The following is a 27,322-nucleotide window of genomic DNA, read 5'->3' on the forward strand; positions in this document are numbered from 1 at the left end:
TGACTTAAGTCGGCTTGAAAATCTATGGCAAAACTTGAAAATGGCTGTCTAGCAATGATCGTCAGTTGACATCACACTTCCGCGTTATCTCTGTGTTGTTGTGCTGTTTGTTGCTACCTGGCTACCTGCCAAACTTTTAGTTTTTTACTTTTAATAACCATTTCATCAACACTCTGTATTTAACAAATTTACCAATGTCTTAGTTCTTACCTCGCTTGACTTTTTCATTCAACTTTTTCACCCTGGACGCTTTATCAGGACATGGTTATACAGGACCTCCACCAACCGAAAAAGCTAAGTAGTAACATTAACGCTATGCCATCTAATTGCAGACACTGTACTCATAATATGCAGGAGAACTATCGACTTATGGCGAGGATAGCCGAGTTGCAAGCCCAGCTTCAGACGCAATCGTTAGGCAAGGGCAATTTAAGTATAGGAAAGGATGAAACAGCGTCTGTGCCACCAGTAAGTACAGATGGTAGTATAAATCCCCCTGCACAGTCCCCGCAGCCGGACAATTTTCTCAAGGCTTCTGGAAAGAAATGCTGTTGGCATGCTCAAACGGTGTTGCTCATTCAGCCGACAGAAACTTTCAACCGGTTCTCCCCGTTAAGCAACGAGTCAGAGTCAGAGGCCAAGCCTTCTCAGGTCTCTCCTCCACCCGTTACGGGGTCTGAGCCGCCGAAGCCTCCCACCATTTAGTTCTGACAAATTGAAAACCCTAGTCATTGGCGACTCCATCATCCGCAATATCAGACTTAAAAATAATCATCCAGCGATCATCCAGTGTTTACCATAGGGCAGGGCTACCAACATAAAGGTTAATCTGAAGATGGTGCTGGCTAAGGCTAAAACTGGCGAGTGTAGAGAGTATAGGGATATTGTTATCCACGTCAGCACCAACAATGTTAGGATGAAACAGTCAGAGGTCACCAAGCGCATCATAGTTTCAGCGTGTAAATTAGGTAGAAAGATGTATCGGCATCGAGTAATTGTCTCTGGCCTCCTCCCAGTTAGGGGGAGTGATGAGCTCTACAGGAGAGTCACACAACTCAATCGCTGGTTGAAACTGTTTTCTGCCCCTCCCAAAATATATATTTTTTAGATAATTGGCCCTCTTTCTGGGACTCACCCACAAACAGGACCAAGCCTGGCCTGCTGAGGAGTGACAGACTTCATCCTAGATGGAGGGGTGCTCTCATCTTATCTATCAACATAGACAGGGCTCTAGCTCCACAATGAGATAGGGTGCAAGCCAGGCAGCAGGCTGTTAGCCAGCCTGCCAGCTTAGTGGAGTCTGCCACTAGCATAGTCAAATCAAATCAAATTGTATTTGTCACATGTGCCGAATACAACAGGTGTAGACCTTACAATGAAATGCTTACTTACAAGCCCTTAACCAACAATGCAGTTTTAAGAAAGAATACCCCCAAAAAATAAAACAAAAATACAATATAAAATAATATGAAATAAAAGTAACAAATAATTAAAGAGCAGCAGTAAAAATAACAATAGCAAGGCTATATACAGGGGATACCGGTACCGAGTCAATGTGCGGGGGCACCGGTTAGTCGAGGTAATTGAGGTAATATGTACACGTAGGTAGAGTTATTAAAGTGACTATGCATAGATAATAAACAGAGAGTAGCAGCAGCGTAAAAGAGGGGGTACCGCTTGCCGTGCGGTAGCAGAGAGAACAGTCTATGACTAGGGTGGCTGGAGTCTTTGACAATTTTTAGGGCCTTCCTCTGACACCGCCTGGTATAGAGGTCCTGGTTGGCAGGAAGCTTGGACCCAGTGATGTACTGGGCCGTACGCACTACCCTCTGTAGTGCCTTGCGGTCGGAGGCCGAGCAGTTGCCATAACAGGCAGTGATGCAACCAGTCAGGATGCTCTCAATGGTGCAGCTGTATAACCTTTTGAGGATCTGAGGACCCATGCCAAATCTTTTCAGTCTCCTTAGGGGGAATAGGTTTTGTCGTGCCCTCTTCACAACTGTCTTGGTGTGCTTGAACCATGTTAGTTTGTTGCAGAGGGAGGTGTTTAGTCCCAGGGTCCTTAGCTTAGTGATGAGCTTTGAGGGCACTATGGTGTTGAACGATGAGCTGTAGTCAATGAATAGCATTCTCACATAGGTGTTCCTTTTGTCCAGGTGTGAAAGGGCAGTGTGGGGCGCAATAGAGATTGCATCATCTGTGGATCTGTTGGGGTGATATGCAAATTAGAGTGGGTCTAGGGTTTCTGGAATAATGGTGTTGATGTGAGACATGACCAGCCTTTCAAAGCACTTCATGGCTACAGATGTGAGTGCTACGGGTCGGTAGTCATTTAGGCAGGTTACCTTAGTGTTCTTGGGCACAGGGACTATGGTGGTCTGCTTAAAACATGTTGGTATTACAGACTCAGACAGGGAGAGGTTCAAAATGTCAGTGAAGACACTTGCTAGTTGGTCAGCGCATGCTCGGAGTACACGTCCTGGTAATCCATCTGGCCCTGCGGCCTTGTGAATGTTCACCTGTTTAAAGGTCTTACTCACATCGGCTACGGAGAGAGCATGATCACACAGTCGTCCGGAACAGCTGATGCTCTCATGCATGTTTCAGTGTTACTTGCCTCGAAGTGAGCATAGAAGTAATTTAGCTCATCTGGTAGGCTCGTGTCACTGGGCAGCTCGCGGCTGTGCTTCCCTTTGTAGTCTGTAATAGTTTGCAAGCCCTGTCACATCCAACGAGCGTCGGAGCCGGTGTAGTACGATTCGATCTTAGTCCTGTATTGATGCTTTGCCTGTTTGATGGTTCGTCGGAGGGCATAGCGGGATTTGTTATAAGTTTCCGGGTTAGAGTCCCGCTCCTTGAAAGTGGCAGCTCTACCCTTTAGCTCAGTGCGGATGTTGCCTGTAATCCATGGCTTCTGGTTGGGGTATGTACAGTGGGGAGAACAAGTATTTGATACACTGCCGATTTTGCAGGTTTTCCTACTTACAAAGCATGTAGAGGTCTGTAATTTTTATCATATGTACACTTCAACTGTTTTAGACGGAATCTAAAACAAAAATCCAGAAAATCACATTGTATGATTTTTAAGTAAATTAATTTGCATTTTATTGCATGACAAAAGTATTTGAATACCTACCAACCAGTAAGAATTCCGGCTCTCACAGACCTGTTAGTTTTTCTTTAAGAAGCACTCCTGTTCTCCACCCATTACCTGTATTAACTGCACCTGTTTGAACTCGTTACCTGTATAAAAGACACCTGTCCACACACTCAATCAAACAGACTCCAACCTCTCCACAATGGCCAAGACCAGAGAGCTGTGTAAGGACATCAGGGATAACGGTGCTGGGATGGGCAGGTAGCTTAGTGGTTAAGAGCATTGTGCCAGCAACCGAAAGGTCGCTGGTTCTAATCCCCGAGCCGACTAGGTGAAAAATCTGTCGATGTGCCCTTGAGCAAGGCACTTAACCCTAATTGCTCCTGTAAGTCGCTCTGGATAAGAGCGTCTGCTAAATGACCAATTTATTTTTATTTATTTTATTTATGGGCTACAGGACAATAGGCAAGCAGCTTGGTGAGAAGGCAACAACTGTTGGCGCAATTATTAGAAAATGGAAGAAGTTCAAGATGACGGTCAATCACCCTCGGTCTGGGGCTCCATGCAAGATCTCACCTCGTGGAGCATCAATGATCATGAGGAAGGTGAGGGATCAGCCCAGAACTACACGGCAGGACCTGGTCAATGACCTGAAGAGAGCTGGGACCACAGTCTCAAAGAAAACCATTAGTAACACACTACGCCGTCATGGATTAAAATCCTGCAGCGCACGCAAGGTCCTCCTGCTCAAGCCAGCGCATGCCAGGCCCCTCTGAAGTTTGCCAATGACCATCTGGATGATCCAGAGGAGGAATGGGAGAAGGTCATGTGGTCTGATGAGACAAAAATAGAGCTTTTTGGTCTAAACTCCACTCGCCGTGTTTGGAGGAAGAAGAAGGATGAGTACAACCCCAAGAACACCATCCCAACCGTGAAGCATGGAGGTGGAAACATCATTCTTTGGGGATGCTTTTCTGTAAAGGGGACAGGACGACTACACCGTATTGAGGGGAGGATGGATGGGGCCATGTATTGCGAGATATTGGCCAACAACCTCCTTCCCTCAGTAAGAGCATTGAAGATGGGTCGTGGCTGGGTCTTCCAGCATGACAACGACCCGAAACACACAGCCAGGGCAACTAAGGAGTGGCTCCGTAAGAAGCATCTCAAGGTCCTGGAGTGGCCTAGCCAGTCTCCAGACCTGAACCCAATAGAACATCTTTGGAGGGAGCTGAAAGTCTGTATTGCCCAGCGACAGCCCCGAAACCTGAAGGATCTGGAGAAGGTCTGTATGGAGGAGTGGGCCAAAATCCCTGCTGCAGTGTGTGCAAACCTGGTCAAGAACTACAGGAAACATATGATCTCTGTAATTGCAAACAAAGGTTTCTGTACCAAATATTAAGTTCTGCTTTTCTGATGTCAAATCCGATCAAATACTTTTGTCATGCAATAAAATGCAAATTATTAACTTAAAAATCATACAATGTGATTTTCTGGATTTTTGTTTTAGATTCCGTCTCTCACAGTTGAAGTGTACCTATGATAAAAATTACAGACCTCTACATGCTTTGTAAGTAGGAAAACCTGCAAAATCGTCAGTGTATCAAATACTTGTTCTCCCCACTGTACGTACAGTCACTGTGGGGACGACGTCATCGATGCACTTATTGATGAAGCCAGTGACTGATGTGGTGTACTCCTCAATGCCATCGGAAGAATCCCGGAACATATTCCAGTCTGTGCTAGCAAAACAGTCCTGTAGCTTAACATATGCTTCATCTGGCCACTTTTTTTATTGACCGAGTCACTGGTGCTTCCTGCTTTAGTTTTTGCTTGTAAGCAGGAATCAGGAGGATAGAATTATGGTCAGATTTGCCAAATGGAGGGCGAGGAAGAGCTTTGTACGGGTCTCTGTGTGTGGAGTAAAGGTGGTCTAGATTTTCTTTCCCTCTGGTTGCATATTTAACATGCTGGTAGAAATGAGGGAAAACGGATTTAAGTTTCCCTGCATTAAAGTCCCCGGCCACTAGGAGCGCTGCCTCTGGATGAATGTTTTCCTGTTTACTTATGGCCTTATACAGCTCATTGAGTGTGGTCTTAGTGCCAGCATCAGTGTAGTTAGCTCAGCTATCCCCATTGAGACTGTGTCTGTGCCTCGATCTAGGCTGGGCAAAACTAAACATGGCGGTGTTCGCCTTAGCAATCTCACTGGAATAAAGACCATTCCTGTCATTATTGAAAGAGATTGGATTATCTTACATCCCAACATAGGGCTACTTAATGTTAGATCCCTCACTTCCAAGGCAGTCCTAGTCAATGAACTAATCACTGATCATAACCTTGATGTGATTGGCCTGACTGAAACAAGTCTCAAGCCTTATGAATTGACTGTTAAATGAGGTCTCTCCTCCTGATTACACTAGTGACCATATCCCCTGCGCTTCCCGCAAAGGCGGAAGTGTTGCTAACATTTACGACAGCAAAATAAAAAAATTACGCTTCTAGTCATGAAATCTATGCAGCCTACTCAATCACTTTTATAGCTACTGTTTACAGGCCTCCTGGGCAGTATACAGCGTTCCTCACTGAGTTCCCTGAATTCCTATCGGACCTTGTAGTCATTGCAGATAATAATCTAATTTTTGGTGACTTCAATATTCACATGGAAAAGACCACAGACCCACTCCAAAAGGCTTTTGGATCCATCATAGACTCAGTGAGTTTTATCCAACATGTTTTTCCTCATAATCCTGGACTATATGACCACCATCCAATTGCAACAAATAATCTGCTCAGACCCCAACCAAGGATTATCAGAAGCAGTGCTATAAATTCTCGGACAACCCAAAGATTCCTAGATGCCCTTCCAGACTCCCTCCACTTACCCAAGGACATTGGAGTATAAAAATCAGTTAACCACCTAACTGAGGATCTAAATGTAACCTTGCATAATACTGTAGATGCAGTCACAAGAAATTAGCTCCCTGGTATACAGACAATACCCGAGCCCTGAAGCAAGCTTCCAGAAAATGATAAGGGAAATGGCGCTCCACCAAACTGGAAGTCTTCTGACTATCTAGGAAAGACAGTACCGTGCAATATCGAAGAGCCCTCACTGCTGCTTGATCAGCGTATCTTTCCAACCTAATTGAGGAGAATAAGAACAATCCCAAATTAATTTTTGATACTGTCGCAAAGCTAACTAAAAAGCAGCATTCCCCAAGAGAGGATGGCTTTCACTTCAGCAGTGATAAATTAATGAACTTGTTCGATGAAAAGATCATGATCATTACAAATCAAATTACGGACTCCTCTTTGAATCTGAGTATTTCTCCAAAGCTCATTTGTCCTGAGTCATCACAGAACTGCCAGGACCTAGGATCAATGGAGACACTCAAGTTTTTTAATCCTGTATCTCTTGACACATTCATGAAAATAGTCATGGCCTCTAAACCTTCCAGCTGCAAACTGGACCCTATTCCGACTAAACTACTAAAAGAGCTTCCTGTGTTTGGCCCTCCTATGTTGAACATAATAAACAGCTCCCTATCCTCCGGAAATGTACTAAACTCACTAAAAGTGGCAGTAATAAAGCCTCTCTTGAAAAAGCCAAACCTTGACCCGGAAAATGTAAAAAAACAAATTGGCCTATATTGAATCTTCCTTTACTCTCCACATTTTTGGAAAAGGCTGTTGCGCAGCAACTCACTGCCTTCCTGAAGAAAAAAGAATGTATATAAAACTCTTCCGCCTGGTTTTAGACCCCATCATAGTACTGAGACTGCACTCTTGAAGGTGGTAAATTACCTTTTTAATAGCGTCAAACCAAGGCTCTGCATCTGTCCTCGTGCTCCTAGACCTTAATGCTGCTTTTGACACCATCGATCACCACATTATTTTGGAGAGATTGGAAACCCTAATTGGTCTACACGGACAAGTTCTTGCCTGGTTTAGATCTTATCTGTCGGAAAGATATCAGTTCCTCTCTGTGGATGGTTTGTCCTCTGACAAATCAATTGTACGTTTCGGTGTTCCTCAAGGTTCCGTTTCAGGACCACTATTGTTTTCACTATACAGTATATTCTACCTCTTAGTGATGTCATTCGGAAACACAATGTCAACTTTCACTGCTATGCGGACGACACACTTCGTAACATTGCAAAAATCTGAAACTTTTTGTCCAAAACTGATGCAGAAAAGCGAATCCATGCTTTTGTCACTTCGAGATTAGACTGCTGCAATGCTCTACTCTCCGGCTACCTTGATAAAGCATTAAATAAACTTCAGTTAGTGCTAAATATGGCTCCTTGAATCTTGACTAGAATAAAAACATTTCATCATATTTCTCCAGTGCTAGCCTCTGGCTTCCTGTTAAGGCTTTACATGGACTTGCTCCTACCCATCTCTCCGATTTGGTCCTGCCGTACATACCTACACGTACGCTACATTCATAAGATGCAGGCCTCCTTATTGTCCCTAGAATTTCTAAGCAAACAGCTGGAGGCAGGGCTTTCTCCTATAGAGCTCCATTTTTATGGAATGGTCTGCCTATCCATGTGAGAGAAGCAGACTCGGTCTCAACCTTTTAGTCTTTACTGAAGACTCATCTCTTCAGTAGGTCCTAGGATTGAGTGTAGTCTGGCCCAGGGGTGCGAAGGTGAACGGCAGGGCACTGGAATGACGAACCACCTTTGCTGTCTCTGCCTTGCCAGCTCCCCTCTCTCTGACTCTGACCCTATTACATGGGCTGAGTCACTGGCTTACTAGTGCTCTTCCATGCCATCCCTAGGAGGGGTGCGTCTCGTCATGCCAGGCTTTTTTGTGCTATACTAGTCTTGAGTGGCTTGAGTCACTGACGTGATCTTCCTGTCCGGTCTTGCGCCCACTCAGGCTCGTGCGGTGGAGGAGATCTTTGTGGGTTATACTATGCCTTGTCTCAGGGTAGTAAGTTGGTGGCCCGACTCAGTACTACCTGACCTGATGACTTCTGGCTGTCCCCAGTCCACCTGGTCGTGCTCCTGCTCCAGATTCAACTGTTCTGCTTGCGGCTATGGAACCCTGACCTGTTCACCGGATGTACTACCTTGTCCCGGACCTGCTGTTTTTGACTCTCCCTCTCCCTCTCTCTCTCTACTGCACCTGCTGTCTCGACCTCTGAATGCTCGGCTATGAAAAGCCAACTGATATTTACTCCTGAGGTGCTGACCTGTTGCACCCTCTACAGCCACTGTGATTATTATTTGACCCTGTTGGTCATCTATGACCAACGTTATAATCTCCACCCAGCATAGCCAGAAGAGGATTGGCCACCCTTCAGAGCCTGGTTCCTCTCTAGGTTTCTGCCTTTCTAGGGAGTTTTCCTAGCCACTGTGCTTCTACATCTGCATTGCTTGCTGTTTGGGGTTTTAGGCTGAGTTTCTGTATAAGCACTTTTTGACATCTGCTGATGTAAAAAGGGCTTTGTAAATAAATGTGATTGATCAACAACCAACTTGACAGAGTTTGAAGAATTTTTTAAAGAATGAACAATATTATACAATCCACGTGTGCAAAGCTCTTAGAGACTTACCCAGAAAGACTCACAGCTGTAATCGCTGCCAAAGGTGATTCTAACTTGTATTGAGGGGTGAATACGTAGGGAAATGAGATTTCTGTATTTCATTTTCAATACATTTGCAAACATTTCTAAAAACATGTTTTCACTTTGTCATTATGGGGTATTGTGTGTAGATGGGTGAGAAAACAATTATATTTAATATATTTTCAATTCAGGCTGTAACACAACAAAATATGGAATAAGTCGAGGGGTATGAATACTTTCAGAATTGTTACATACTGTAAGTCCCACCAAGAGTAGAGGTATCTTGCTGTTGGTCTTCTGCTGCTAGACATTAGCCCGCAAAGCCGCCTGATCCCCTCGATATTAACCAGACACACCTTTGTGAAAGATGCCCTGTAACTGCAGAGGGAACTGACAGCACTGTAGGGTTAGGTTCTGGGTTTCTGCTGATGTTGTACAAGCCTCTGGTTAGGTTGTGGCCAGGTTGTGTTCAACTTGTGCTCTACAAGCCGTCAGTTGTCTGAGGTTGGTCTGAGGGTGTGGTCAGGTTGTGGTCTAGAGGCCTCTGGTCTGGTTCTGTTTAGTGGTCAGAGGGAAGGATTGTGGTTCTGGAAATGCTGTCACAGCACCTTCAAAGCCGAGCACAGTGATGAAGACGAGGACAGTGAAGAAAATCAACACTGTTACTGTATTGTTCATCACGCTTCCTCACATCATTCAAATCATACTTCACTGTAAAGAGAAAGAGTGAGGGAGAGAGAGACAGAGAGCGAGCGCGAGAGAACGCATAATTCACCATGTTCACCTTCCTGTTTACAGTTAGCCATTAGTGTGTGTGTGTGTGTGTGTGTGTGTGTGTGTGTGTGTGTGTGTGTGTGTGTGTGTGTGTGCTAGTATGTGCGAATGAGTGACAGTGTATTACTCAGCATTATTCACCATGTTCACCTTCCTGTTTACAGTTGGCCATTAGTGTGTGTGCGTGCATGCGTGCGTGTTTGTGTATTTAGTATGTGTGCATGAGTATTACTAACCTATAAAGACCAGCAGTAGTCCCACGACAACCTATAGTGTAATAGACATGGACAGCAGTGCTATAAGAGGTATGTAGAATCAGTGCTGTGGCCCCACGTGTAGAAAAGTATTTAGCTGAGATGAGTTAGCCATTAGTAGAGTCACATCCAGCATACTCTGAGCTGCAATATTTTTCATTGGCGTAGTGGTTCATGTTAATCGTCCGGTACACCTTTCCAGAGGGGTTGAGGCGGTCGAGGTTCGCCTGTGTGTTAGAGGGTGTCACGGTTTCGGCCGAGGCTGCTCCTCCTCCTGGTTCGGGCAGGCTTCGGCGGTCGTCGTCCCCGGAGTACTAGCTGCCACCGATCTATGTTTCCTGTTCATTTGGTTTTGTCTTGATGTTGTACACTTGTGTCTTGTTAGTCCTCGTTAGTGTCCTATTTAGTTCTCGTTGTGTGTGTTTGTCTTTGTGTGTGATTGCTCTTCTGTTTCGTGTTGGAGCTACGTACTTCCCTCCAGTGTTTTGGAGAGGTTTTTCGCACATGTTAGTGCGCCGTTTGTTTGACGCCTGTGTGCGCCGTTATTTCGCCTTCGGGCTTATTGTGCTTATTTTAAGTCTTAAGTCTTTTGGACTGAGCTTCTGCGTCCTGCGCTTGATTCATGCACCACACCCACATTCAGCACCCCTTGACAGAATCACACACCAAAATGGAATCAGCAGGATCTGCAGTAACGCCTGAGTCGCTCGAGGAGCATGTTCGCGGCCAAGATGACCAGATACGACAACTGGGGACCGCTCTACAGGACGTCATCAACACCCTGCACCGATGGGAGGCCAGCGGGGTACCCACACCTCCACCTACCCTGCCTACCCCATCGGCCGGTCCACCAGTCCCAGGTCCGGAACCCAGGGGGATTCGGCTCTCGCTCCCGAGGGCGTATGACGGAACAGCTGCCGGGTGTCAGGGGTTCCTCCTGCAGGTGGAGCTCTACCTGGCCACTGTACATTGGTGCCCTCGGGACACGAGAGCGTTTCCGCCCTCATCTCCTGTCTCACGGGCAAGGCGTTGGAGTGGGCTAACGCCGAGTGGAGGAAGATGGACGCCAACACCATCTCCTACGCCGAGTTCTCCCGCCGCTTCAAGGCCATGTTCGACCATCCACCTGAGGGCAAAGCGGCGGGGGAGCGTCTAGTCCACCTGAGACAGGGGAGGAGGAACGCACAGGCGTTTGCTCTAGAGTTCCGGACTCTAGCGGCGGACGCAGGGTGGAATGAACGGGCCCTCATCGACCATTTTCGATGTAGCCTACGGGAGGACGTTCAACGTGAGTTGGCCTGCAGGGATACCCATCTCACCTTCGACCAGTTGGTCGATATGTCCATCCGTCTGGACATCCTGCTGGCCACCCGTGGACGTCCCGAGGGGGGTCCGTCCATTCCGCCCTCCGGCACCTCCGAGCCGAGCCCTATGGAGCTCGGGGGTGCCGGCGCTAGAGAAAGGAGGAGGAGGAGCCCGAGGGGGCCTGTCTCCTGCACCAAGTGCAGTCGTGGAGGGCACACTGCGGCCAGGTGCTGGGGAGGGTTCTCCGGGGGAGAAGACAACAGGCCACGCACTGGGGGGGCCTCCCAGGTGAGTAGACGTCCCACTTACCCAGAGCTTTCTGTTGCGCACTTTTGTATACCTGTGTGTTTTCCACAGGTTGCACCTCATTCCCAGCATAAGGCGCTAGTAGATTCAGGCGCAGCTGGGAATTTTGTTGATCGGAAGTTTTGTTTAGATTTAGGGATCCCTCTCCTACCTGTTGACAAACCTTTTCCCGTTCATGCCTTAGATAGCCGCCCGTTGGGGTCGGGGTTGATTAGGGAGATCACAGCACCACTTAGGATGTGTGCGCAGGGGGGTCATGAAGAGACTATACAGCTGTATCTGATCGACTCTCCTGCGTACCCAGTGGTGCTGGGAATTCCCTGGTTAAGCACCCATAACCCTGCTATTTCGTGGCAACAGAGGGCTCTCGATGGGTGGTCTGCTCAGTGCGAGGGGCGATGTCTGGGTGTTTCTGTGGGGGCGACTTCGGTGAAAGTCCAAACCAAGTGCCCGCACTGCACATTCCGCCTGAATATATGTTTAGTAAAACTAGGGCGACGCAGTTGCCTCCTCATAGACAGGGGGATTGTGCGATTGATCTCCAGGCAGGAGCAGCGCTCCCACGGAGCCACGTGTATCCTTTGTCTCAAGAGGAGAGAAAAGCTATGGAGACTTACATAGCCGAATCTTTGAGACAGGGATACATTCGGCCCTCCACTTCTCCCGCCTCCTCGAGTTTCTTTTTTGTGAAGAAGAAAGATGGAGGGTTGCGCCCGTGCATTGATTACCGTGGTCTCAATCAGATTACTGTGAAATACAGTTATCCACTCCCTCTGATTGCGACCATGACAGAGTCATTGCATGGAGCGCGGTTTTTCACAAAATTGGATCTCAGGAGCGCGTATAACTTGGTGCGCATCAGGGAGGGCGACGAATGGAAGACAGCGTTTAGTACCACGTCAGGTCATTTCGAATATCTCGTCATGCCATATGGGTTGATGAATGCTCCCTCAGTCTTCCAATCCTTCGTAGATGACATTTTCCGGGATATGCAGGGACAAGGGGTGGTCGTGTACATTGATGACATTCTGGTGTACTCGTCTACCCGAGCCGAGCATATAACCCTGGTGCGTCGTGTATTGAGGAGGCTGTTGGAGCACGACCTATATGTCAAGGCAGAGAAATGTCTGTTTTTCCAGGAGTCGGTCTCCTTTTTGGGTTATCGGTTGTCCGCGTCAGGGGTGAGAATGGAGGTGGATCGTGTGTCCGCTGTGCGTAATTGGCAAACTCCAACCACTGTAAAAGAGGTGCAGCAGTTCTTGGGCTTTGCGAATTACTACCGGAGGTTTATCCGGGGTTTTGGACAGGTGGCAGCTCCCATCACGTCCCTTCTGAAAGGGGGTCCGGTGCGCCTGCAGTGGTCAGCTGATGCGGACAGGGCCTTTAGGAGACTGAAGGACCTGTTTACGTCGGCTCCGGTGCTGGCGCATCCGGATCCCGCATTACCCTTTCAGGTTGAGGTAGACGCGTCTGAGGCTGGTATAGGGGCCGTTCTCTCTCAACGGTCCGGCACGCCACCTAAACTCCGCCCCTGTGCTTTTTACTCAAAAAAGCTCAGCCCGGCGGAGCGTAACTATGACGTTGGGGACAGGGAGCTGTTAGCTGTAGTTCAAGCCCTTAAGGTGTGGAGGCATTGGCTTGAGGGGGCTCAACACCCTTTCCTCATTTTGACTGACCATCGGAACCTGGAGTACATCCGGGCAGCGAGGAGACTGAACCCTCGCCAGGCTCGATGGAGTATGTTTCTCACCAGGTTCGTATTTAAAATCACGTACATCCCTGGGTCCCAGAATGGTAAGGCAGATGCGCTGTCCAGGCGGTATGACACGGAGGAGAGGTCCGTTGAGCCCACTCCCATACTACCGGAGTCTTGCCTTGTGGCACCGGTGGTGTGGGAGGTCGATGCCGAAATCGAGCGAGCGTTGCGTACCGACCCCAGCCCTCCACAGTGTCCTGAGGGTCGGAAGTACGTTCCGCTCGAGATTCGGGATCGACTCATTTACTGGGCTCACACGTCACCCTCCTCTGGACATCCGGGTATTGGCCGGACAGTGCATTGCCTTAGCACTAAATACTGGTGGCCCACTTTGGCTAGGGATGTGAGGGTTTATGTCTCCTCCTGCTCGGTGTGCGCCCAGTGTAAGGCGCCCCGACATCTGCCCAGGGGTAAGTTACAACCCCTGCCCGTTCCACAACGACCATGGTCCCACCTCTCGGTGGATTTTGTGACAGACCTTCCCCTCTCTCAGGGGAATACCACCATCCTGGTCGTTGTGGACCGGTTCTCTAAGGCCTGTCGTCTTCTCCCTATGTCGGGTCTTCCTACTGCCCTACAGACCGCTGAGGCCCTATTTACCCACGTCTTCCGGCATTACGGGGTACCCGAGGATATAGTGTCTGATCGAGGCCCCCAGTTTACCTCCCGTGTTTGGAGAGCGTTCATGGAGCGTTTGGGGGTCTCGGTTAGCCTTACCTCAGGGTACCACCCGGAGAGTAACGGGCAGGTAGAACGTGTCAACCAGGATGTGGGTAGGTTTCTGAGGTCGTATTGCCAGGGCCAGCCGGAGGAGTGGGCACGGTACATTCCCTGGGCCGAGATGGCCCAGAACTCTCTCCGCCACTCCTCTACCAACCTAACCCCCTTCCAATGTGTGTTAGGTTACCAGCCGGTTCTGGCACCTTGGCAGCAGAGCCAGATCGAGTCCCCTGCGGTGGATGATTGGATGAGGCGCTCGGAAGAGACGTGGAACGCTGCCCACGTCCACCTGCAGCGGGCCGTCCTTCGTCACAAGGCGAGCGCCGATCTCCACCGCAGTGAGGGGCCGGTGTACGCACCCGGAGATCGAGTCTGGCTCTCTACCAGAAACCTACCCCTCCGCCTGCCCTGCCGGAAGCTGGGTCGGCGGTTTGTGGGGCCCTTTAAAGTCCTGAGAAGATTGAACGAGGTGTGTTATAGGTTACATCTACTTGTTGAGTATAAGAATATTAACCCCTCGTTCCATGTGTCTCTTCTCAGGCCGGTGGTAGCTGGTCCACTCCAGGACAATGAGATAGGGGAGACTCCTCCGCCCCCACTGGACATCGAGGGGGCTCCGGCGTACACCGTTCGGTCCATCTTGGACTCAAGACGCCGGATGGGGGGTCTCCAGTATCTCGTGGAGTGGGAGGGGTACGGCCCGGAGGAGTGGTGCTGGGTGCCGCGGAGGGACATCCTAGACCCATCTCTCCTGTCGGAGTTCCACCGGGACCATCCCGCGCGCCCTGCTCCGCGTCCTCCTGGTCGTCCCCGAGGCCGGGGTCGGCGCACGGCTGGAGCCGCGCGTCAAGGGGGGGGGGTACTGTCACGGTTTCGGCCGAGGCTGCTCCTCCTCCTGGTTCGGGCAGGCTTCGGCGGTCGTCGTCCCCGGAGTACTAGCTGCCACCGATCTATGTTTCATGTTCGTTTGGTTTTGTCTTGATGTTGTACACCTGTGTCTTGTTAGTCCTCGTTAGTGTCCTATTTAGTTCTCGTTGTGTGTGTTTGTCTTTGTGTGTGATTGCTCTTCTGTTTCGTGTTGGAGCTACGTACTTCCCTCCAGTGTTTTGGAGAGGTTTTTCGCACATGTTAGTGCGCCGTTTGTTTGACGCCTGTGTGCGCCGTTATTTCGCCTTCGGGCTTATTGTGCTTATTTTCTACGTGAATATTGCATTAAAGTATTTTGGACTGAGCTTCTGCATCCTGCGCTTGATTCATGCACCACACCCACCTTCAGCACCCCTTGACAGAGGGTAGAAAGCCAGGATACACACGGAAGCACAAAACTTAACACACGCAAGCATGCACACACACACACACAGATTCAGTGAATATACAGACAATGCCTTTCCTCTAATGCAGAACAGTTTATTACGTAACTACAACACACGTTCACACACAAGTGGGAGCAGGAAGTCACTCTGAGATGCTGCTTCACCTGAGAGGTAGATACATGACAGAGCATGCAAAAGGACACATTCCCTCTCTATCCTATCCTCTCCTCTATCCAACCTACCCCGAATCTCCCTCCTCTGCCTCATCTTCTCAGTGACTGAAATGTTAGCACTAAGCTACAAGTGTAAGTAAAAACATAAACTCTGAAATAAAGACATATTAAAGAAGCTCCAACAGTCTTAGGGATGAAACAAACCACCTCTAAACCACAACAATTTTCTCACGGGGGGGGGGGGTGAGGTTGGAAATTGTCAAGTACGGGTAAAAGGTAAATAGCCTATGAGACGTCACATGTGTGTGCGACCAGGGTGCACAAAGAGCGTAGTCACCTCTTTGCGGAGGCTAGAAATATAGCGAGTAGGCAGACAGACAAAATATTTATGTTGTCAAAAAGTTTGAAAGTGTCATACAGGTATCTGCCAAAATAAAGGAAACAGTAACATAAAGTGTCTTAATAGGGCATTGGGCCACCACAAGTCAAAACCACTTCAATGCGCCTTGGCATATATTCTACAAGTATCTGGAACTCTACTGGAGGTGATGGGACACCATTCTTCCACTAGAAATTTCATAATTTGTTGTTTTGTTGATGGTGGTGGAAAACGCTGTCTCAGGCGACGCTCCATAATCTCCCATAAGTGTTCAATTGGGTTAAGATCTGATGACTGAGATGGCCATGACATATGGTTTAACATCGTTTTCATGCTCATCAAACCATTCAGTGACCACCTGTGCCCTGTGTATGGGACCAAGGTCAAATTATTTTTATATTGGATATTCGGTTCTCTCTCGTCAATAGTTATTGAACCAAGCATTCCATGACAATGAATATGGTATATTCGGAAATCAGAGGTGGCTGGAGAACAATCCACTGCTTTTTGTTTTTACGACGACTTGCCCTTCAAGTAGAAGTTTGATGGTCACAATTTGGAAAACCTTCTGGCGGGTAACTGCAACTGTAGGCTATCTCCTTGCAGCCCATTTCCAGATGGGCTCAATCAAAATTACAATGTTACTCAGTTGCTTATGCCACAGTCACTAACGCGCTATGAACCCTCACTGTAATCGGAGGTACGAGGATATAATGTTTTAACTTTCCACATACTTCTATGTCATCTAATTTGTTGAGAGCAATATCCCCTTCATTCACCCATGGTTCACTGTCCATGCTGTCCGCGAAACAACAGCGGTCACCGATTTAAACCGATAACGGAAAACTGCTCTCATTGATCGAGCCAGGGGTGTATTAATTACGTCTGGCAACGGAAACCGTTTACTGTTTAAGAACCAAACGGAAGCAAACAAAGCAAACGGAACGAAACGGAGGGACCTACCTGAATTTGTCCAATAGAAACTCTGGTTTTTGAACCGCCAGTTGCCCATCCCTGATCTAAGGCATGCTGCATGCTGCTAAGTGTGTAGGGTATTTAAGGAATGAGGCCAATTAAATCGGAGGAGAGTTAACTTGACACGCAGACATCTGCTACATTGACTTGCATTAATTTGCGCGCAGAATGATGGCGCTGTAATTGCTTTGTTAGTGGGAACACATTCGTGTCCATCTCTTCCACTGAATCTAAACATCACAGCTGGGTAAGGTAAAAGCATAATTAACCTATTCCATGTTAGTTGCTAGGCTAAGAATAGAGGCTTTCTCTGAATAGATCTGGATTTTAAACGAAAAACATACTGTAGACCAAAGCTCCGTGATTTGTACCAATGCGTTTTATTGTAGGCCTATTACAGCGTTGTAGATACATAGCCTAATAAGCTTTAAGGCAAAAGTAACAGAAAATGTACAATAATAATCAGTTTTTATACCATGCGATAATATTCAAGTAGAAAAATAATCCAGAGACCCACCATATATTTCAGGGTTATATTCACTTGTGTTTTACAATTTGAACGCATTAAATCATAAAACAAACTACAGGTCAATTTGGTTGATATAAAACAACCTCTAGATCTAACTCTGAAACTTAGACTCATTCAATTCTAGGCCAGAGAGAAGAGAGCAGATTTAGAGCCTGCTGAGCCAAAAGCTATTTCCCTGAGATGCTTCGCTTTCTTCTTTTTTTCTTCGCCTCATAGGCTTAATCTGAAAAACGAATACATTTCTGAGCATCTCATGAACAAAAATATTGGTCCAGCAAACAACACAGCTATTAACTAACTTGAAATCCCTATGAGCGTTACTGATTCTGACAATCCAAGTGTGTTTAATTACACACAAGCTTCCCCAAAAAATAATATATAATTTAAACGTTTCTCAGTATACGTTTTCTGGATATTCGTCATAAAAGCAACTTGCCAAAGAAACGATAGACTACCCATGGCAGAGGGGTCCACATTATATTCATAATAAACCATTTGAAATGATTACTTGTATCAATTTACACGTTGAATTTTTTACAACACAGTATTTCTCAAGCACCAGCCCACTCGTCACTCCTGTTCAGTCAAATCCTCCTCAGGTGCAGACCTTTTGCCCGGGTGCTGTCTCTTCTCCTCCGCGCGACTCTTGTTCACGTTGTCTAATAGCTCGAGTAATAGGTTGGCCTTACTGCAGCCAGGGTCCAGCACGTCACAGGGATTGTTGGTGCCCAAATCCGGGCTCATGTTATCCCAGTAACGTTTGCCGGGGTGTTGGCGCTTCTCCAACTCCTGGAGGTCCCCTGCGTCTGACTCGTCGTCCACATCTCGCTTGCCGGGATGCTGGCGCTTGCTGTACATCATCAGGTAGCGCTTGCCCGGGTGCTGACGTTTGGAGAGTTCACTTAGAAATGCGGAGTTCTCTGTAATCTGCTCCAGCATTGAGCGTTTGCCTGGATGCTGCCTTTTCTGAAGCTCCACAAAAGAGTCAATTTCGTCTTCGCGTTTTCCCGGGTGCTGTCTTTTCTGGACCTCCCCATAGTCTTCGTCCTCGGCCTCCTCTCGTTTACCAGGGTGTTGCCTTTTCTCCAGCTCCTCCTGGTACCTCTTACCAGGGTGTTGCCGCTTCACTATCCACTCTGGCGGAGAGGACAATGCCTCTGTAAAATTAAAACCTGATTAGTTTAGTGACAGGGGAAAATATAAATATACCGCCACTTGTTATGCCATGTGTACATGTATTAACAATTGAACATACAACGTTTGAATAGCACTTACTTGTGAAAGTTAGGTTATGTCAAACATATTTATTCCATGCAAATCATTTTTTCTGTTTTCATTCTTCCCCCATTAAAATATAGGCATATGTGCTTTGGTGCCAGGATTAACTACTGGAAAATATTGGATGCGTTTTACGTGCGCTTTGCCGGTTGCCCTCTCCAAATAGATTTGTATCCTAACAAATAACACGATCTATTAATTTATTAACGTAAATGTTGCACAAAACATGAATGAAAGATCTTGGAAATGTTAGGTTATTTATTAATAAAAAAAACATACAATCGAAATTATTGAGTTAATCTGGTCTTTCTGAAACTAATCGAAATTTGTCTTTCGTGCAACTAAGTTACTTTAAAACAGGCATACAAAGGCATAACTAGAATGCATGTGTTCAATTGTGTTAAATTCTTTGCAATTCAATGTAAAACACCACTGGTCTCGTGTCAAACTCGGCCAGTTTGACAAAAACACAAAATCGATCCAAAAGCAACTATTACGCACCATTCACGCCATCCTCATCCTCTATCATTTTTAGAATGGAGCTGAGCAGGAGGCTCTCGGCTCTCTGTAGGATGATATCGTCTATCTGCGGGTCCCCAGTCTTCTCCTCAGCGGGGATGCTCTGTCCTCGAGCCAACGTCAGGTTGCAGACTGCCAGAGATGCCAGAATGAACAGGCAGGTGGACTTCATCGTAACCTGGCCATTCGTTCGAAAACGAGAATAGATCATTATTAGTGGAAATATACTAGGTTACTTAAAAAAACATGATTTCTACATGATATTTAATTGACATTGGCATTGTATAACTCATTTGGAGTACTCTATCTGTTTTACACACATACTAGATTTCAAAAGCCTATTAGTCCGTAAAACTGGAAAATCCTTTATGAATAGATATTAGCAAACCATTTTGCAATGCACAAACCGAAGGTCCAGAGACATTATCTCATGTAAAAAAAGTGATCCAAACTTACCTTAGATTTATGTTCTGGCTATTGTCACTAGCAGCACCTTCAATAACCTTTAAATTGCAGCCAACCAACTAGAAAGGTTGTTCTTTGCCTCTTGCAGCGGTTGGAGACCCGTTGAGACCAAGTTTATAGGTATGTTCCTATACAACGCGTCCAGCCATTTATAGTCAGCGGTTACCGCCGTCACGCCAACCACGCTGTAGTAATTTCATAGGATTCCTCGTCTCCCATTGATTTCACATTCGTGCGCAATTTGATTAAAGTAGGTTCTAACCTCTAGAGGACGCTGTCTGGTTCTTCTATTGGGCGCCAGCTGAGCCGACCAGCCGAATCGGAAGGAGTGAAATATGATGACTGCGAGAGAGGATTCATTCAGAAATATCGCAGTGTGGTTGTGCTTATTTGGCAGAAGACCGATTTAATGTCATTTTCAAGTCGTTTAAGATGAGCCTACACTAAATGTCAATGATGAAAATGTATGGATTCATTCCTAAACTACTGCAGCCCCTATATCTGTATTTTCTCTCCAACTATAGACATTAATTGATGCGTCATGCTAATTCATTTTCAATTCCAGACAATTAAGGGTGCGTTCGTAAATTCACTGTGGCTATCTACTCAGATTTCAGAGCACTTGTCTGAGTGTGCCAGAGCGCAGAATAACTGATGAATTTACGACCTCAACACTGGCTGAATATGACTGGTGTCAGTAAATGTTGGCAAAAAAAGTAATTCAATTGTTGCCAGCAGCACAGTTACAGTCACTAACCTCTCTAGATCACATGAAAACAGCCTAACCAGCTCTGCTAGGGCGTGTAAAATGGTCAGAGTGAGGTGTTCTCTCATTTGTGTCTGGATGTAGCTAGCAAGCTAGCCAACTTTAGCCAGTTAGCTTGGGCGCTTGACTGCCGTTGTGAGCGGATCAACCCTTGGCCAGAGCGTCCAGTGTGCGCTCTGAATGCTCCAAGAGCAAAATGCTTTGAATTTATGAACAGGCAATCTGACAATGCTTTGAATTTACGAACGACCCAGTGTGCACTCTGACACACTGGAGACAATTTACGAACGCACCCTTAGAAAGTAAACCAAATTCCAATTCCAAATTTTCCGCATTTAAAAGCGTTGAAGAGAATTGGAATTTCAGTGTACTTCCTTAATTGACTGGAATTGAAATGGAATTGACCCCAACCCTGGTGATTGTTGGTAATGGTGTTGGAGATGGTGCGTCATCCCCATGCCATTTTACCCCTAATTTCCCATTGCATTTAATAGACCTCTGGTAATATAGCAATGCTTCTGTGAGTCAATGATAACGTGCACTGAAGAACAATTGAACGTAATAACCAACTTATCCTTTTGAAAGCATATGGCATCAATATGAGTCAAACATTTATTCTAGTGTCAAAATGAACTAGAACATGTAAATAGGATAATTTTGGTCATAAAGACAGTCTTGTCCAAAACAGAGATTTTCTAAGTGTTAGGAGAATATTCATGCCATCAATGTCCCACCAAATTTACACAGAACAGGGTTGCCATGTTCTCAGAATATAAGATATTAATGTTCTAGACACGTTTCATGGGAACCTTGCAAGAACATTCCTGTGTATCAGTCGTCAGGACGTCGCCTTATTGTCCTGCTGAAAGGTGAATCTGTCTCCCAGTGTCTGTTGAAAAGCAGACTGAACCAGGTTTTCCTCTAGGATTTTGTCTGTGCTTAGCTGTATTCCATTTCTTTTTATCCTAAATACGATACCTAGTCCTTGCCGATGACAAGCATACCCATAACATGATGCAGCCAACACCATCCTTGTAAATACAGTGAGGGAAAAAAGTATTTGGTCCCCTGCTGATTTTGTACGTTTGCCCACTGACAAAGACATGATCAGTCTATAGTTTTAATGGTAGGTTTATTTGAACAGTGAGAGACAGAATAACAACAAAAAAATCCAGAAAAACGCATGTCAAAAATGTTATAAATTGATTTTTTCATTTTAATGAGGGAAATAAGTATTTGACCCCTCTGCAAAACATGACTTAGTACTTGGTGGCAAAACCCTTGTTGGCAATCACAGAGGTCAGACGTTTCTTGTAGTTGGCCACCAGGGTTGCACACATCTCAGGAGGGATTTTGTCCCACTCCTCTTTGCAGATCTTCTCCAAGTCATTAAGGTTTCGAGGCTGACGTTTGGCAACTCGAACCTTCAGCTCCCTCCACAGATTTTCTATGGGATTAAGGTCTGGAGACTGGCTACGCCACTCCAAGGCCTTAATGTGCCTCTTCTTGAGCTACTCCTTTGTTGCCTTGGCTGTGTGTTTTGGGTCATTGTCATGCTGGAATACCCATCCACAACCCATTTTCAATGCCCTGGCTGAGGGAAGGAGGTTCTCACCCAAGATTTGACGGTACATGGCCCCGTCCATCGTCCCTTTGATGCGGTGAAGTTATCCTGTCCCCTTAGCAGAAAACCACCCCCAAAGCATAATGTTTCCACCTCCAAGTTTGACGGTGGGGATGGTGTTCTTGGGGTCATAGGCAGCATTCCTCCTCCTCCAAACACGGCGAGTTGAGTTGATGCCAAAGAGCTAGATTTTGGTCTCATCTGACCACAACACTTTCACCCAGTTCTCCTCTGAATCATTCAGATGTTCATTGGCAAACTTCAGACGGGCCTGTATATGTGCTTTCTTGAGCAGGGGGACCTTGCGGGCGCTGCAGGATTTCAGTCCTTCACGGCGTAGTGTGTTACCAATTGTTTTCTTGGTGACTATGGTCCCAGCTGCCTTGAGATCATTGACAAGATCCTCCCATGTAGTTCTGGGCTGATTCCTCACCGTTCTCATGATCATTGCAACTCCACGAGGTGAGATCTTGCATGGAGCCCCAGGCCGAGGGAGATTGACAGTCCTTTTGTGTTTCTTCCATTTGCGAATAATCGCACCAACTGTTGTCACCTTCTCACCAAGCTGCTTGGCGATGGTCTTGTAGCCTATTCCAGCCTTGTGTAGGTCTACAATCTTGTCCCTGACATCCTTGGAGAGCTCTTTGGTCTTGGCTATGGTGGAGAGTTTGGAATCTGATTGATTGATATCTGTGGACAGGTGTATTTTATACAGGTAACAAGCTGAGATTAGGAGCACTCCCTTTAAGAGTGTGCTCCTAATCTCAGCTCGTTACCTGTATAAAAGACACTTGGGAGCCAGAAATCTTTCTGATTGAGAGGGGGTCAAATACTTATTTCCCTCATTAAAATGCAAATGAATTTATAACATTTTTGACACGCGTCAATTATTATTTTGTTGTTATTCTGTCTCTCACTGTTCAAATAAACCTACCATTAAAATAATAGACTGATCATTTCTTTGTCAGTGGGCAAACATACAAAATCAGCAGGGGATCAAATACTTTTTTCCCTCACTGTATGAAGAGTGGTACTCCGTGATGTGTTGTGTTGGATTTGCCCCAAACATAATGCTTTGTATTCAGGACATAAAGTTCATTTCTTTGCCACATTTTTTGCAGTTTTACTCTAGTGCCTTATTGGAAACAGGATGCATGTTTTAGAATATGTTTTATTCTGTACAGACTTCCTTCTTTTCACTCTGTCATTTAGGTTAATATTGTGGAGTAACTACAGTGTTGTTGATCCATCCTCAGTTTTCTATCACAGCCATTAAACTCTGAAAGTGTTTTAAAGTCAACATTGGCCTCATGGTGAAATCCCTGAGCGTTTTCCTTCCTCTCCGGCAACGGAGTTAGGAAGGACGCCTGTATCTTTGTATTGACTGGGTGTAACGATACACCATCCAAAGTGTAATTAATAACTTCACCAAAGGGATATTCAATGTCTGTTTTGTTTTTTTACCCATCTACCAATAGGTGCCCTTCTTTGCGAGGCATTGGGAAACCTCCCTTTGTCTTTGTGGTTGAATCTGTGTTTGAAATTCACTGCTTCACTGAGGGACCTTACAGATAATTGTATGTGTGGGGTACAGAGATAAGGTAGTCATTCAAAAATCATGTTAAACACAATTATTGCACAGAGAGTGAACCCCTGCAACTTACTGTGACTTGTTAAGCACATTTATAATTCTGAATTTATTTAGGCTTGCCATAACAAAAGGGTTGAATAATTATTGACTCAAGATAATTCAGCTTTTCATTTTTAATTAATTTGTAAACATTTCTAAAACATAATTCCACTTTGACATGATGGGGTATTGTGTGTAGGCAAGTGACAAAATCTCAATTTAATCAATTTGAAATTCAGGCTGTAACACAACAAAATGTGGAAAAAGTCAAGATGTGTGAATACTTTCTGAAGGCACTGTAGTCCTACATAAGAATATATTGCCACCCACTTCTTTCCTGCTGGAATAGTGGTATTTTCTCTCTGCTGTATGCAATTGTGATTAGGTGTATTGGTCTATGTAGTGATCCATATTCTGTTTGACCTTAATCCATGACAGTATCGATAATGTTGAGCAGACATTCAGACACACTCCCTCATTATCCAGAGGTCAGACTGAAATCCAATATATGTGATAAACTACAGCAGGTGTATCTAGTTAAAGGAGTACTCCATAGCTTATCTTTCCACTGAAACAACTAAATGTCACTCAATTTAGAACTATCAGGACGCTGTTCGTCCTTATTATCCTCTTCCCCTTTGATTTTGTTGGTCCTACTTGCAAAGACCCTTTCCCTCAGTCCTCCAAAACAAAAACAAACAAGTGTCAGGGCCACACTGTTGGTCGGAATTAGAAGCTATGAAGTGCACCTTTAATGCACAGAACAAGATCTTGCTGATTTCTGGCTAAACCTCCACACCTTATGTAAGAGAGCACAATTACAGTGCTTTCAAAAAGTATTCATACTCCTTGACTTCCACATTTTGTTGTGTTACAGCCTGAATTCAAAATACCCCTACCCACAATACCCCATAATGACATTGAAAACATGTTTTTAGAAATCTTAGCAAATTTATGGAAAATGAAACACAGAATTCACACCCCTGAGTCAATACATTGTCGAAGCACCTTTGATGGCGATTACAGCTTTGAGTCATCTTGTGTATGTCTATATCAGCTTTGCACATCTGGATTTTCTCCCATTCTTCCCTGCAGATTTTCTCATGCTCTGTTAAGTTAGATAGGGAGCGGTGGTGAACAGCAATCTTCAAGTCTTTCCAAAGATTTTCAATTGGATTAAATTCTGGGCTTTTGCTGGGCCACTCAACTTTCACATTCTTGTTCTGAAGCCATTCCAGTATTGCTTTGGCTGTATGCTTGGGGTCATTTTCCTGTTGGAACTTAAATATTTGCTCCAGTCTGAGGTTGTTTGCACTCTGAAGCAGGTTCTCATCAAGAATTTGCCTGTATTTGGCTCCATTCATTGTTAACTCTATCCTTACCAGTCTCCCAGTCCCTGCCACTGAAAAGCATCCCAGTAGCATGATGCTGCCACCACCATGCTTCACAGTAGGGATGGTGTTAGACAGGTGATGAGCTGTGCCTGGTTTTCTCCAGACATAGCACTTTGCATTAAGACCAAAGAGTAAAATGTTTTGTCTCGTCACACTACAGAATATTTTGCCTTATGCGCTCAGTCTATCACATGCCTTCTTGCAAACTCCAGGCGTGATGTCATGTGTCTATTTCTCAGGAGTGGCCTCCATCTGGCCGCTTTCCCATAAAGCCCATATTGGTGAAGTGCTGTACAGACTCCTTCTGGAAGGTTCTCCCATCTCAGCCAAGGAACTCTGTAGTTCTGTCAGTGGTCATTGGGTTCTTGGTCACCTCCCTGACCAAGGTCCTTCTTGCACCGGTTGCTCAGTTTGGTCAGACGGCCAGCTCCAGGCAGAGTCTGGGTAGTTCCATATTTTTTGCTTTTCCCAATGATGGAGACCACTGTGCTCTTGGAAACTTTCAACACTCTAGAAATTGTTCTATACCCTTCCCCAGATATGACTCATCACAATTCTATCTTAGAGATCTACAGACAATTCCTTGGACTTCACGTTATAGTTTCTGCTCTGACATACACTGTCAACTGGGGGACCTTACTGAATATAGACAGATGTGTTTCTTTCTAAATCATGTCCAAACAATTAAATTGGCCACAGGTGGACTCCAATCAAGTTGTAATGTCATGTCAAGGATGATCAAAGGAAATTGGACGCAACTGAGCTCAATTTGGAGTGTCATAGTAAAGGGGCGTGAATACTCATGTAAATTAAATATTTCTGGATTTGCAAAAATGTCTAAAAACATGTTTTCACTTTTCATTATGAGGTATTGTGTGTAGATTTGTGAGAAAAAACAGCTAAATGTGGATTAAGTCAAGGGTTATGAATACTTTCTGAAGGCACTGTAACACCAAAGCATGTTGCAGTCCTCTCTGCTTTTCAAAAACTGTAATTACGGTGTGTAAAGAGACACAGGGACCAATTAATTTTGCACCCAGCAGAGGAGAAACTGTGTGTTTGTTGTTTTTCTAGCCTGCGGAAGGCCAACACTCGCTAACCCTGTAAAACGGTGAAAGCGGAGTGGTAGTTTGATTCATTCTGTGCTAATTTGAAGCCTGTGGAAAAGCAGAGGATTGAATTCAGGGTGTAACACAACAAAATGTGGAATAAGTCAAAGGGTATGAATAAGTTCTGAAGGCACTGTATCTGCAGGTGTTTATTAACACAACATAGGATGTATTCTAATCTAGAATACTTGGTGTCTCATCTGACCCACCCGCGGGAGTAGAAATAAGAATATGTAATGTAGTTATAACACTCTTTCTGTATAACAATTCTATGATTCAGATATTTTAACATATGCATTGAGAAAAATACTAAAGAACTCACCCATAGGGGACAAATGTTCATACGTTTTGGCAGTTGCGCTCTGTCCCTGGTGGAGTTCCCTTGTGCGATGCTTACAGCCACTAGACCACATGTGTCAAACTCATTCCACGGAGGGCCGAGTCTCTGCGGGTTTTCGCTCCTCCCTTGTACTTGATTGAGGAACTGGTTGTCTAGGTCTTAATTGAAAGGAAAAAACAAAAACCAGCAGACACTAGGCCCTCCATGGAATGAGTTTGACACCCCTGCACTAGACTATAATTAAGGCAAGCGCTGCCGTTTGACCTCTTGTCAATAAGACCCAGGAGGCAGCAGGGTTGTTAAAAGTGGGGATTCATAACAATTAGAGAGAAGGTTCTACGGTATGTGCTGGCGAAGATGACATCCTGAATTTACCCTCTGTAATGATGCTAGTCGTACTCAACATCCACTGTTTACTTTCCACTGTCCTTGTTATTAATTATCTTAAGTTATGCTGTCCTCTTGCAGATCTGATAAGCATTCATCTAGATCAGTGGTCACCAACCAGTCGATCTTCAAGAAATTCCTAGTCGATCACCAAACATTTCTATTGAAAAGCCAACGATCAAGAGTTGCGCTCCTTTTTTTTTTTGTGTCGCGCTGTTGGCGGTAGGTGCACTTGATTCAGAAGCCCTGCGCACCGGGTAGTCAAAGTGTTCCAATATTGAACCATTTCATTTGTCTGAAAATACAAACTCCGCCTACCCGGCGGACCGGGAGATCTGTGGCTAAATCGAGTGCGCCTACTGCGCTGGCCAATCAGATGGCTCAAATCACCATGCCTACAGTTTCCACAACCCCGGCCACAGCTAAATTTGATACTAGCCTACGTGAGATGATTAACTTTTAAAACCTTGACCAGAGTAAGAGAGACTGTCAAAGAATACAGCAAAGAGCTGCTGTTTTATGAGTTCAGGTCTGTTTTTATTCAGCACTGTCAACGCTGTTTATATTCAACACTATTAGGCCTACAAAATATAAAACATGCTTCTCCCTACTTCCACTGGCACGGCAATGAATGAGTAGCCAAGTGTA

The 27,322-nt window shown here is 45.6% G+C and overlaps 1 protein-coding gene and 1 pseudogene across 2 annotated transcripts; both read right to left on the reverse strand.

The window, feature by feature from the left end:
• Window positions 1–9,212: 9,212 nt before the first annotated feature.
• On the reverse strand, window positions 9,213–16,455 carry LOC311147520 (ninjurin-1-like; annotated as a pseudogene). Its single transcript has 3 exons — window positions 16,393–16,455; window positions 9,689–9,933; window positions 9,213–9,389 (listed from the first exon to the last, which is right to left on the reverse strand). The product of its transcript is annotated as a ninjurin-1-like (transcript).
• Window positions 16,456–16,993: 538 nt separating this feature from the next.
• On the reverse strand, window positions 16,994–19,548 carry trh (thyrotropin-releasing hormone). Its single transcript, XM_084184427.1, has 3 exons — window positions 19,416–19,548; window positions 18,942–19,137; window positions 16,994–18,319 (listed from the first exon to the last, which is right to left on the reverse strand). Exons 2-3 carry the CDS (start codon window positions 19,129–19,131, stop codon window positions 17,733–17,735), a joined length of 777 nt encoding a protein of 258 aa, XP_084040553.1. The 5' UTR covers window positions 19,132–19,137; window positions 19,416–19,548; the 3' UTR covers window positions 16,994–17,732.
• Between the last annotated feature and the right edge of the window lie 7,774 nt (window positions 19,549–27,322).

The sequence above is a fragment of the Coregonus lavaretus genome (genome assembly GCF_964263955.1).
Source record: "Coregonus lavaretus genome assembly, chromosome: 20".
In the NCBI taxonomy this organism is placed as follows: Eukaryota; Metazoa; Chordata; class Actinopteri; order Salmoniformes; family Salmonidae; genus Coregonus; species Coregonus lavaretus.